The 13736-nt window shown below is 38.5% G+C and overlaps 2 protein-coding genes across 6 annotated transcripts in view; both read right to left on the bottom strand.

Moving 5' to 3' along the window:
- Positions 1-13736, bottom strand: part of MDM4 (MDM4 regulator of p53) — a 64644-nt gene that overhangs the window by 37788 nt on the left and 13120 nt on the right. For all 5 annotated transcript variants that reach the window (XR_013991814.1, XR_013991815.1, XR_013991816.1 and 2 more), the window contains exons 2-5: positions 9784-9894; positions 6712-6786; positions 2084-2217; positions 852-907 (exon numbers count right to left, since the gene is read on the bottom strand). Coding sequence is in view for 2 of the 5 variants with exons in the window: in XM_081026960.1 (XP_080883086.1) it covers positions 852-907; positions 2084-2217; positions 6712-6786; positions 9784-9861 (343 nt within the window). In the remaining 3 variants the exon portion in view is untranslated. The remainder of the gene's footprint in view (positions 1-851; positions 908-2083; positions 2218-6711; positions 6787-9783; positions 9895-13736) is intronic.
- Positions 7366-8442, bottom strand: LOC308487965 (heterogeneous nuclear ribonucleoprotein A3-like; the record flags this gene model as incomplete). Its single annotated transcript, XM_081026964.1, has 1 exon — positions 7366-8442. One exon carries the CDS (start codon positions 8440-8442, stop codon positions 7366-7368), a length of 1077 nt encoding a protein of 358 aa, XP_080883090.1.

Here is a 13736-nt window from a genome sequence, read left to right as displayed (position 1 = left end):
GGGATTTTTACAATATTAACAGATGGATCACGGTGACACATCACGTGAGGCCACAGAATCTTATCACCAAAAGAGGAACAGGCAGACCTTACAGACTGATGTAATGCAACAGATGTACAAAGTACCACCTATGAAACCTTCCCAGCAAAAAATTTAAACTTGAATCTATTCCAAAAAAATTTAAACTGAATCTATTTGGTAAACTACTAGTTTACCAAAAATAGAATAGAAAAACATGTTAAACAACCTCGCAGAGATACAACCTGAAAATCCTAGAACTAGGAAATGCTATAGGACAAACGATCCATTTTTTCACCAAATAAATGACATAAATATAAAAGGAGCATTAAGTTTTATAGATTCAAGGAGACACATCAACCAAATCCAATGTGTGGACTTTGCATCCTGATTTGAACGAGCAAAATGTAAAAGATATTTCTGACATAGCTGGGGGTAACTATACATAAACTGGCTATTGGATAGTATTATGGAGTTATTACTTAGTTTATTATTAATTTTGTCGGTTGTAATAACGGCATTGTAGTTATGTTCGAAGAAAAAAATCCTTATGTTAGATTTTAAAAGTATGTCTAGATGAAGCAAATATGGCCAAATGTTAGCAATTACTAAGTGTAAAGGGAGCACATTAATTATACCAATCTCTCTACCTTTAGTATATTGGAATTTTTTCACAATAAAAAGTTAAATAACATAGTAATCATATTCTGTGTGACAGTATCCCTCCAAATCATGCGAAAACAGCATTCCATCTCCACCCTGATCCTTTTCTTTTCCCATCATTTGCGCCCTCCAGGCTGTGATACACACTGACAAAATGAGATGTGACATACCTGCAGTGGCGATGGTGGAAGCAACCAGATTCCTTCTCAGCATAGCATAGAGGGGGCTGTCAGAGAGAAAATCAAAAATTAGTAACTCCACGGTTTTCCATTAAATTGCTAAGTGTATTTCTAATATGCTAGCTCCCAACTTTCTCTATAACATTTTTTCCCCAGAATTTTTTCCCCAGAATATATCTTTTCTCATTATTAAAATATCAAAATGTTAATGCCCAAGCCCTTGTGTTACTTTGCCCCCCATTAAAAAACTAATTAATTTACATTTTACTTAATTAATAACAGCAACCCACATGGGTAGATTTCCTTTGCAGACCATTCCTTCCTTGTACGAAGTTAAGTTCTACGTTTTAATCAGGGAGTGGGGGTGAAAGGGAGTCTTACCAAAGTAAGACAAAATGAGCTCAGAAGTCATTACAAAGCTAGAGAAAGAGAACACTGGCTTCTCAATTACTAATTAGCTTTTGATTATATAAATAAATAACGAAATACCTTGTGCAGTTAGAGAAAGTCACGTAACAGGTCAGAGTAGCTGTACTGTGATTTTTTTGAAGTTCTTCAACCTCAAAGTGCCCAGCAATTCTACATTTCTTATCACCTCACTCTTCCTCTCTCTGTTAACAAAATTCAAGCTCGCTACTACCTGGGCCTTTAAATAGGACGTTCAATCTGCCAGAAGCACTCCTTAAACCAGCCCCCTCTAATTGCCTCATTATCCTTCAGCTCTCAGTTCAAGTATCACGCATCAAGGAACCTCTCCTTGATCCTTAAGGCCCTAAATCCCAACCCTCAACACAACCTCATGTACCTCTTTTCTGTAACACTTACTATAGTGTAATTTCACCATGTATTGGTGTGATAATTTGATTAAGATGGAAAAGAGCACCTGGCTGTCTTACTACTCTTTAAGCAAGCTTCATAAACTCAGACTGTGTTGGGTGGGCGGTTACCTCAGTTGGTTAGAGCATGGTGCTAATAACACCAAGGTTGCCAGTTTGGGCCACAGTGAGCTGAAACCTTCTTTAAAAAAAATAAAAATAAAAATAAAAAAATAGAATAAAATCAGACTGTGTTTGTTGTTCACTACTATGTTCTCAGGCCACCTGACATACATAGGCCCTTAACTATTTGTTGACTAAAGGACTAAATAGCCATTAATAACTTATGGAGAGTAAGTGGTTATGTATAAGCACCCAAAAAGATAAACAAACCCTCACTCTTTTTACCTTGGATCTTTCACAGAGAAGCTCTGACATCCTAGTAGCTCTCCCAAAAGATCTCCCCCACAATATACCATATGCTGCTCCCGCGGATCATAAAGCTGCTTCATTGTTATATACTGGCCTAGATAGTGCATGACCTGTATGAGAATAAAATACCTTATTAACGTTCTGGACATTAACAGAGCCTTACATTTTATAATAGAAATGTACTAGTCTGACAATGAGAAAAAGTGGTGAATTCACCTAGTATTCCCTTAAAAATTTCCTCACCTGTCCAAATAAAGGGGTCTGTTCTATTACCAAAAGTAATAAACTTTCCAAATCCAAGGGGACATAACTACTACAGGCTTTTGATGTGCGTTCACTGAATTCTTTCTGACAAATGAAGCACGGATGGTTAATAAGCTGTCAGCACTATAAGTACACAAAACAGAATGTAAGTGTTTATTAAAAATTTACTCTATCTGGCTCTTTTCACAGTTCACAAAATGGAAGGGGGGACACAGACAAGTTCATGATTCAAAAGTTACAACTTATCTAATTTTTTTCTAATGTTTTCTCCAAGAAACAGATTTTTTTAAAAATGCTTAATAATTAAGTTCACTTTTCACTAACAATTGTCACCCCAATAAATAAATTAAAAATAATAATAATAATAATTAAGTTCACTTAATGACAGTACGAACTTTGTTATCACAGATCACAAGAAGACCAAAAGCAGCTATCTTTAACTTTAGGCCCCAATGTCTCAATGATTATTACATGTTTGCACAGAAGATTTTTCCAACACTGTTTCCATTACAGCAATGAAACTCCTAGGCACCCCTACATCCCAGCAACATATCCCAGTATTAATGAAGTTCTCCTATCTCATCAAGTATCTATGGAAAAATAAGATGGGAAGAGCATCTACTGGAAGAAAAAGGAAAAAGTTTTATATTTATGTCTATCCAACTTTCAGAAAAAATAAATCCAAGTACACAAAATAAAATCTTCTAAAACACTACTCTAAATCTGTATATTACTGCTACTATTCTCATTACACCATACTGCCTCAGTGCACATACTGAGAACCAGTATTTAAAAATAAAAATTTAGGGAATTCCACTTTATGCACCAGGTAGTATCAAGAGTCATAATGGAGAGCTTATCATGTAAATTGACTTTTCCCCAGTGAAACATTTTCCCTGAATGATTTCTTCTTAACCCAGGCTAACTCTGCCATGCTACTGAAGGAGATACCATAATTTATTATAACAACTTTAATGATATAAAAATCCACACTTTAATAAGTTTTTTAATACGACTTATCAGAATTTTAGCCATATAGTCCAAAATTATGCACTTAATTTAAAATGATAAAAGGAAATATGAGTATTCCAGATAATCTGAAATGCCTCGAGATGTGTTTTCTTAAGAGGTATAATGGCTCAAGAGGGCATCACTGCTGATAGGTATAGGTATGGAGCTTTTAAGCAAAGTCAAAAAAGCTTGCTAATAAAGAGAAGGGTTTTAGATCTTTACCTTACTAAATGCAAGCAGTTGGAAGAGATTAACATTTTAATACTGAGTCTTTTCTACTTAACTTAATTTGTTTTTGTTTAAACAAATTCTTTAGAGGACAAGATGGCGTAGTAGATAAACACTGTGTTTACATTCTCTCACAACCATATCAAAATTACAACTAATCTACAAAACAACCATTATTGAGAATCACCTAAAATCAAGCTGAATTGAAGCCTTTCAACTAAGAACTTGCAGAAGAAGCCACCTCCAGACTGGTGGGAAGGTCAGAGATGCAGAATGTGCAGGTCCCACACCCGCGTGTGACCATTAAAGATCAGGAGAGCTATTTTGGCTATGGTGATCCCTTCCCATCCCCTAGAAGGGCGAGAGATCCCAGCCCCATTCCAACCCAGGGTTCCAGTGCCGGGGAGAGAAATCCCCATAATTTCTGGCTGAAAACCAGCCAGAAATTGAAAACCAGCGGAGATTGTAACTGAGTGAGACTCCGCACAGCTGCACTCACAGGCACTCTTAAAGGGACTATACGTGATTTACCCACCAGTGGAATCACTCCCTCTGAGCTCCAGTGCTGGAGCAGCAGCTGGAAAGGAGGTCGGGACAAATGGTGGGGAATTGGCTTGGAACGGGGGCTGGAGAGGCGGCTTTCTCTTGGACAGGGGAGACGGCGGAGGCCATTGTTTCTTTGTTGAGCTCTCCCCCTTCCCAGCGTGCAAACACAGGCGGCCGCCATTTCTGAGTCTCCACTGTTAGTTCACCATGCCCTGGCGATTGATTTGAGACCTAGCCCCGCCCAACTTTTAGGCACACGGAGGCTAGATCCTGCATCCTGCTCCGTAGGATCAGCCATTGCACAAGTCTTCCATTGTCGTCAAGGCCAGTCCTCATAACCAGTAAGCCCAAGGGTCAGTCCCTCACTTTGATGTTCAATTATCAACCAAGGCTCAACTACAAGAGGAGGGCACACACAACCTGCACAAGGGACATACCTGGAGCGTGTGGCTCAGGTGACCAGAAAGACTGCGCCACTGAACCCCACAGCACACCTACCACATAAGGCCACTCTACTAAGACCAGAAGACATAGCAGCCCAACCTAATACATAGAAACAAACACAGGGAAGCAGCCAAAATGGGGAGACAAAGAAACATGTCCCAAATAAAAGAACAGAACAAATCTCAAAAAAAAAACTAAGCGAAACAAGAGATAAGCAATCTATCAGACGCAGAGTTCCAAACACTGGTTATAAGAATGCTCGATGATCTCAGGGAGAACTTCAACAGAGAGATAGGAAGCATAAAAATGGAGATGGAAACCAGAGAAAAGACCGAGTAAGAAATAAAGGATACAATAATGGAAACGAAGAATGTATTACAGGGATTCAACAACAGATTAGATGAAGCAGAGAATCCAACTAGTGATATAGAAGATAAGGTAGCAGAAAACACCCAAACAGAACAGCAAAAAGAAAAAGAATCCAAAAAAACTGAGGAGAGTTTGAGGGGCCTCTGGCACAATATCAAGTGTACCAACATTTGCATTAGAGGGGCACCAGAAGGAGAGGAGAGAGGGCAAGGAATTGAAAACCTATTTGAAGAAATAATGACAGAAAACTTCCCTAACCTGGTGAAGGCAATGGACATACAAGCCCAGGAAGCACAGAGAGTCCCAAATAAGTTACACCCAAAGAGGCCCACACCAAGACACATCATAATTGAAATGCCAAAGGTTAAAGACAAATAGAGAATCTTAAAAGCAGCAAGAGAAAAGCACTTAGTTACCTATAAGGGAGCCCCCATAAGACTGGCAGTTGATTTCTCAACAGAAACTTTGCAGGCAGGCAGGGAGTGGCAGGAAATGTTCCAAGTGATGGAAAGCAACAACATACAACCAAGACTGCTCTGTTCAGCAAAGCTGTCATTTAGAATTGAAGGACCGATAAGGTGCTTCGCAGACAAGAAAAAGCTGAAGGAGTTTGTCACCACCAAACCAGCATTACAAGGAATCTTAGAGGGACTTCTTTAACATGGGAGGGGGGTTAAGGATGTGTGAAAGGGGAAGGGATTAAGAAGTACAAGTTGGTTGTTACACAATAGTCATGGGGATGTAGGGTATAGCATAAGGAATATAGTCAGTCCATAATATTGTAATAACTAGGTATGGTGCCAGACAACTACTAAATCTATCAGGGTGATAGATGGGAATGGGGTTGAGGGAAGGGTGAAAAAGGTGATCGCATTAAGAAATACAAAATGATAGTTAATACAGTATGGGGAATATTATCAACACTGTTGTAAAGATCATGAAAGGTGCCAGATGGGCACTGGACTTATCAGGGGGATCACATCATAGACTGTGTGGATGCCTGACCAATGCACTGAAGTAGAATAATATTGAATGTCAACTATAACTAAATATATAGGTATCTATATATTTATATAAATATAAATATATAAATATAAATAAAAATAAATATAAGACATAAATATAAATAAATATAAGACATAAATATAAAACTTATCTATATATCTATAGTCACGGGATGTGGAGCACAACATAGGGAAGACGGTCAATGGTATTGTAACAGCTATTTAAGATGTCAGAGGGGTAGTAGCTTGGGGGGTGGGTTATCACTTTATACGGGGTTTAAATGTCTATCACGTTGCTTTGTGCACCTGAAACTAATTTTAAAAAAATACTTTAGAAGCTAAGTTATTTAAATGCGTAAGTGTTTAAAATAAATCACAGTGCTCAAGAGTATCTGACAAATTTATAATGCAAAATTATCACATTTATATCCTGCCTGGCAGCATATCCTGTAAATCAGACAGTGTCATTTTTTAAATCTAAAACATGTTTTGCATTTTAACTTTGAAATCAATGAATTCATTGTTAATCTTATGTTTAGCTGACAACACATTTCAAAAAAAAAATTTAAAGAAACTATAAAGTTCAACGTAGCGTGTGGTCTTTAAAACAGCAAAAATTGCCTCTCCAGTACCTCAGGAGCAGAACTTCCTTTCTTAGGTCTAATTTCAGAACTACATATTCATCAGCTTCTCTTTCTCAACTGTTCTTAAAACTGAGAATTTTCTTTGGTGGCTTACCTCTGTAACAGTGAAGATTTCACCTTGTGCACCTGCTGCCTGCAAAATCTTCAAAAGTGGCACTTTTGGTCGTACCTGATATAAACATAAAATAAACCTGCTATTTACATTTCAATTAGATTGGTTTCTGAAACCCTAGGAAACGAGAACATCTTCAACATTTTTTTAACACTGGTATTTACTAATAACATACAATCTTCCAATGCATAAAATAACTACAGATGATCGATTATTTGTTACTTTCCTGAAAAATGACATTTTTTTTTTTTTGAAAAGTTAAAAATTCCTTAATTTTTTATTCCTGGTACCACTACCACAATTTACAGGGCAATATACCTGATGTAATGAAAAGAAAAAGAAAAAGACAAAGCTACAACAGATAAAAGACCTCAGGAATGTACATCTAATTGACACTACATTGCATTAATCAATAGCTGCACTTTTTGCAAACTGTGGCTATGACAGTCCTGAACAAGAAGGGTTTCCTGTTTAAGCTGCAGTAACTTTTCTGACTATGGATCATCGTTCCTTCTGTGGCAGATTTTTACAGTTCCTCTAATGCATTTGGGACGACTGTCTCAAAGTAACCTGCAGCTTTCCTGACAACTCCTCGCTCTCTCCTGCTATGAACTGTAGCCCTTTTCTGCTGAGTTTTTAGAACCTTCTGCTACCATATCCACCACTTCCACCACCAGATCCATAACCACCACCATAGGGACTACCCGAGCTTCTTCCACCAAAACTGCCCCCCTTCATGGGTCCATAATTTGATTGTTGTTGTCCACTATAATTTCCAAAATCATTGTAGTTCCCACCACCACCACAGTTACCGCCAAAATTCCCTTCATTGTAACCGTCATATCCTCCTCCACCGCCGCCGCCGCCATATCCACCGCCTCCTTGGTTTCCATAGCCTGGCCCTCCTCCACCACCATAGCCTCCTCTACTGCTATAGCCAGGACCACCACCGTAGTTGCCACCATCACCTCCAAATCCATTATATCCACCATCACCTCCTCCGTAACTACCTCTGCTGCCACCGCCACCACCATAGCCTCCTCTTCCACCAAAGTTTCCACCGCGACCAAAGTTACCCCCACCACCTCCAAAGTTTCCTCCGCAACCCATAAAGTTGCCAGATCCACCTCCACGACCTCTTTGTGATCCAGCAGACTGCATTTCTTGTTTAGAAAGAGCCTTTTTCACTTCACAATTATGTCCATTAATAGTGTGGTATTTCTGAACAACAATTTTATCAACTGTATCATGATCATCAAAAGTTACAAAAGCAAATCCTCTTTTTTCCCAACTCTGCCTGTCTTCCATAACTTCTATGGTTTCAATCTTGCCATACTTTTCAAAGTAGTCTCTCAAATTATATTCTTCTGTATCTTCTTTAATACCACCAACAAAAATTTTCTTCACTGTTAGATGGGCACCAGGCTTTACAGAATCCTCTCTAGAAACAGCTCTCTTTGGTTCCACTACACGACCATCAACCTTGTGCGGTCGAGCACACATCGCTGCATCCACCTCTTCAACACAAGAGTAAGTAACAAAACCAAAGCCCCTGGAATGTTTTGTTTGGGGATCTCTCATCACTACACAATCCGTGAGTGTGCCCCATTTCTCAAAATGTTCTCTTAAACTATCATCTGTACTTTCAAAGCTCAGACCACCAATAAACAGTTTTCTCAACTGCTCTGGTTCCTTTGGATCATGGCCCTCCATTTTGAGGCCGGACTCGCCTCTTCCAACTCGAGTTCAATATCGAAAAATGACATTTTTAAAAGATAACATTCATACCTACTATGATGGCTAATAATAAGAGGGAAAAGTGTTGGCAAGAATGTGGAGTAATTGGAAAATTTGTGCATCACCGGTGGGAATGTAAAATGGTACATCTATCACCCTGACAGATCTAGTACTTATCTGGCACCATACCTAGTGGTGCAGAGGAAAACAGTTTGGTAGTTCCTCAAAAAGTTAAATGTAGAATTTCCATATGACCCAGCAGTTCCACTCCTAGGTATATACACCCAAAAGAACTGAAAGCAGAGACTCAAGTATTTGTACACCAGTGTCCACAGCAGCATTATTCACAATAACCAAAAGATGGAAACAACCCAAATATCATTGATAGATGAATGGATAAACAAGATGTAGTAAATCCATGTAATGGACAGTGACTTTGTCAGCTATCTCTTGACTTTGATTGTGGAGTCTGTCTTTAGCCACACAATTTCGTTTTTTAATATTATATAGTCAAATTTGTCTCTCTTCCTCTTACAGCCTCCAGTTTTCTCTTAAGGCCTCCCTCATTAAAGTATCACAACTATTTCCTAAATTTTCACTTTTTACATTTAAATCTAAAATTTGTATACAAGGTCTGACGTCTTAATTTGTTTCCTTCCAGAGATGGCCAATTATGTTAAAACCATTCATTATATAAGCCGCATTTTCCCCCATCAAATCCAAATTCCACCTTTATAATATATTGAGCTACCTAGCATATACTGTGCAATTTTATGAAAACACAAAACAAAATTATGTATTTTGATATGTCAGAGGTATAGATCTGGAACAGACACACCAAATTGATAACAGTGTTACCTAACAGGGAAGGGACTTCAGGAAAAGGAAAGAGATGGGTCAAAAGTCTGTGGATTAGAGATAAACATACTATAAAGTTTGAATTTCTTAAGAGTACATTTGCCGTTTAAAATTGATTTTTAAACAAATTGGAATGGAGCAAGACAAAAAACAAACTTATATAACTTGGCCCCAAATTCCACACTAGCTACCCATACCCTAAAACACACTAGTTTTCAAAATGTTACCATTGAGCAATCAGTAACCTCCATACATTTATTTAATTAATGACCAAATTTATGGACATTGATACTGCTCACAGTATCAATAGACATGTTTAAAATGTCGTATTTTATGACATTTTAAAAAATAATTCTTTCTGCTCTGCGTAAAATCCTACAGTCAGTGAAGTCAGCTATTTCCCCTAATTCAATTTTTTAAAAACTTAGAGGAAAATAGGAATGCCCAAAAATGATTTACCTGCTTGATTTGTCTTGGAGAGATCCTGCAAGCACTGTCAGATGTTGAACACTGGGCAGAGGTAGAAAATGACGCCATTTTGGCAGTGAAGAAATTAGTCTGTTGATGAATCTAAAAGGAAAAAAAATTACAAAATCTGGGGTGACCGGATGGTTTAACTGCTTAGAGCGGAGTGGAGCACTTAACAACAAGGTTGCCAGTTCAATACCAGCATGGGATGGTGGGCTGTGCCCCCTGCAACTAAGATTGAAAACTGCGACTAGACTTGGAGCTGAGCTGTGCCCTCCACAACTAGATTGAAGGACAACAACTTGGAGCTGATGGGCCCTGGAGAAACACACTGTTCCCCAATATTCCCCAATAAAAATTTTTAAAAAAAAGGACTATTCTCAATTTAAAAAAAAAACTACAAAATCTCTTCTACAGTAGAATACAGTAGAAAATTCTCTTTAGGACTTACAAAAAGCAGCCAGCAGAAGTAAAATACACATACGCATGTTAGAATACCTTTCACAAATGCAATATACCCATGCTGAGGTTCTTGATATTCTTCTGATTACTTTCTATCCTGTTTCCCTGAAAACAAGACCTAGCCAGACAATCAGCTCTAATGTGTTTTTGGAGCACAAATTAGTAAGACGTGGTATTTAATATTATATCGTGTTGTGTCATGTCGTGTCGTTATATGCAGTCTTACGTTATAGTAAAACAAGACCAGGTCTTACATTAATTTTTTTTTTGCTCCAAAAGACGCATTAGAGCTGATTGTCTGGCTAGGTCTTATTTTCGGGGAAACGCGGTAGTTCAGATCCTGGCAAAAATCTAACGAGCTTAATCAAGCCTACAAACAAGCCTATGCAATCTGCTAGCTTAACTTCTGGAATATGAATGTTTTTAAAGTTTCAAAGATGGGACTGAGGGGGACTAAGGTTTTACCACCCCAAAATGTGCCTTTTGGGATATTGATTTTAAGCTAGTTATTAAGAAACAAGACTCAGAAAAGAACCTTGGAAACAAACACACCCTTTACCTGCCTAAAAGAATTCAGACATAAAAACCTGCTTAAAAGAAGGGAACATCAGCATCGTAATATAAACTGAATGTGGCCGAGAGCAAGAAATCTAGCAAAGCCTGTTTCCCTCAGTCCCATTGCTTTTGGGTGGCCCAGAAAGAACTTACTATGTTTGCTCTTTCTCTACACATAAGAGGGGAGGAATAAGGTGAAATGGGGGCAGTTCTATGATAGCGGTATAGTCTGTAAGGAAGAAGTATTTCCTACTTTTGATTGGTTACCCGCAACAGTCCAAAGCTCATGCATACGCAGGATTCGGCAGTGTCTAGTGGTCAGCTAACTGACAGATACTTGGATTCAAAGCTCCAAAATCCATTCAGGAATGTGAGCCATCTTCGTTAACTGGCCCACAGTTATTCACTGGTTAATTATTCCTGCCTTTTTCTATAGCAGCTGTAAGTTAATTTAAAACATCTCAGAATTTCTCTCTTGTCAACAGCAATTACATACCTACAAAACAGGTTAAACCAAGGTGGACATGTATCATCAAGATAAAGTATGAACTGAAATAGAGTAAGGTTTAATTAAAAATTCTCAGCTTCTACTTTTCCTCCTTTAAAAGTAAAAGTTATAGAACAGGAAAATAAATGTTTAGATAAACTTGCTTTAGTTTGCTTCAGGTTTTTTCTAGTAAAAAGATGACAAAACAATCAGTGAAATTTATGAACAAGCCACACCAGGGGAAGGGTGAAGGGAACATAGAAAAACCAACAGATAAAACAAGATTCCTCACTCTTCTAAGAAGACTTTATTACAAAGTATAAATTCCTCCCTCCTAACTTCCCTTTCTACAACATGGGAAATCTAATAGGATATAAGCATAACATACAATTATAAAGCAGCTAGCTTTTAATTGGCATTTCAAACCTTACAAACTGGGGGCTAAATAAAAAAACACTTTTCCTCCCACCTTCTGAATTCTTCTAGCTGGGTTAATAATCGAACTAAGAGACAGATTAACAGGGGAAAAAAATCAAATGTTTAATGCATGCGCACGAGGAATTCACATAAGCATGAAAATTCAAGACAGTGAGGTAAAACTGGGTATACCAGAGGTGCCAAAAAAAAATGTATACAAGTGGACACTTTGGTCAGCGTTGCTCAAGCAGTAGTTCCCCATAATCAGAAGTGTCTGGATGCTGATGGGAACCACTTTGAGCACCTCTTGTAATTGCAGAAGTTAAATATGACTTGTATTCATCTTTTGTTATCGGTATATACTGAGTATCACAATTTTAATACAGTTTTCCTTTCTTAAAATGTGTATACATTTTTTTGGCACCCTCTGTATATGACATTTTGGACAAAGGAGAAGGGGGGGGGTGAGATCTTAAGATTTCAAAAGTGAGAATGTACAGGTAATTGAGGAAGAGAGAAACATACAGTGCAGGTAAATTTCTGCTAAGCAACCCAGAAGCCATGGTTGGTGTTGGGGGGAGATTTAGTAAATAGGCCCCTACTTGACATCCTCCCATCTACCACACTCAACTCGGATTAGGCTAAAGTATGTCAAAATTTCTTACCTGGAGCAGGTTTTTCCATCTGATCTTTGGGGGTGAGGGTGGGGGGGGGGACACAGGACCAAAGGTTCTTTCTGAGTCTTGTTTCTTAATAACCAGTTTAAAATCAATATCCCAAAAGGCAGCTTTCGGTTGGCAAAACTTCGGTCCCGTTCAAAACCAATCCTGATCTCCCCAAACCTGCTAGTCCCAATCTTCCCCATTTTAGTAAATGGAAACTGCATCCTTCAAGTTGCTCAGGTCAATGACCTTGAAGCCAACCTTAATTCCTTTTTCTCTCACACTCTACATTCAGTCCATAAATAAATTCTGAAGCTGTAGGTTCAAAAGATTTCCAAAATCTAAGCACTTCTCCCTGCTGGCATCATCACTACGCTATTCCAAGCCACCCACCTCCTAACTGCATTAGCCTTCTAAAAGTTATCTTGCTTCCACCCTTGCCCCTCTAGCTCCTAGCCTCCTTTTGTCTTTGCCCAAATATCAGTTTATCAATGAGGCCTTCCCTTTAATGACCACCCATTTTTAAAACTGCGACTCCCAACCTCCCATACGCCCTATCTTCTTCCGTTTTCGTTTTCTTCACTGTCCTTGTTACCAACACATTATACATTTTATTTATCACGTAAAATATAAGCTACAAGTGGGAAGGAATTTATATTTATTTGTTCATTAATATATCCCCAATGCCTAAATGAACAATTATATACATGGTAACAGCATCTTGCTGGATACAAATATTAAGTGTGGATCAGCTCCAAAAACGGTTCCCAGTGAACAGCTCCCAACTGGCTCTGTGACATAAGTTACTTAATAGTATGCAGCTGTTCAACAAAAAATTTTAACTTCCAAGGAGAAAAGTCTTTTTTAAAAGAAAGGATTTTTAGGCCATTGTAAGCAAGACAGGGTCCTGGAGCATAAATAATGAACTACCAGCAACATGGCTGGGTGAAAAGACAACATGGCCACCATCCTGGAGTTTTTTAATGTTTTTATACATCAAGTAGGAGGGAGAGAGAATTCTCCTGAAAGAATTTACATTAGCTATAGGCAAAGGGGATAGAAGACGCTCCAGTGAGGCCAGCTCTGGGGCCCACACTGGGACAGGCGCAGAGTCAGCAAGGAAGAAGTGTCTGGTCCAGGGGGTTAGCTATGGGCAGCTAATGAGATGGGAAAGCTCATGTGTACAGAAGCGCAGGTGCCCGGGGTTCTATGGAGCATGACTATTCTCTCTTTTAGATAATTGGGGAAATAGCCACCTGGAAATTAATCCTCAATTCCAACAGATATACAGGAATGTGAGCAGTCTTTTTTCAGAGCTGGTCCACAACTATTAAGAGGCTAACTGTCCTGTACCTTTCTCA

Source organism: Rhinolophus hipposideros (genome assembly GCF_964194185.1).
Source record: "Rhinolophus hipposideros genome assembly, chromosome: 19".
NCBI classification, from domain to species: Eukaryota; Metazoa; Chordata; class Mammalia; order Chiroptera; family Rhinolophidae; genus Rhinolophus; species Rhinolophus hipposideros.
The sequence above is the reverse complement of the archived record's forward strand: the minus strand, read 5'-3'. Positions and strand labels throughout refer to the sequence as shown.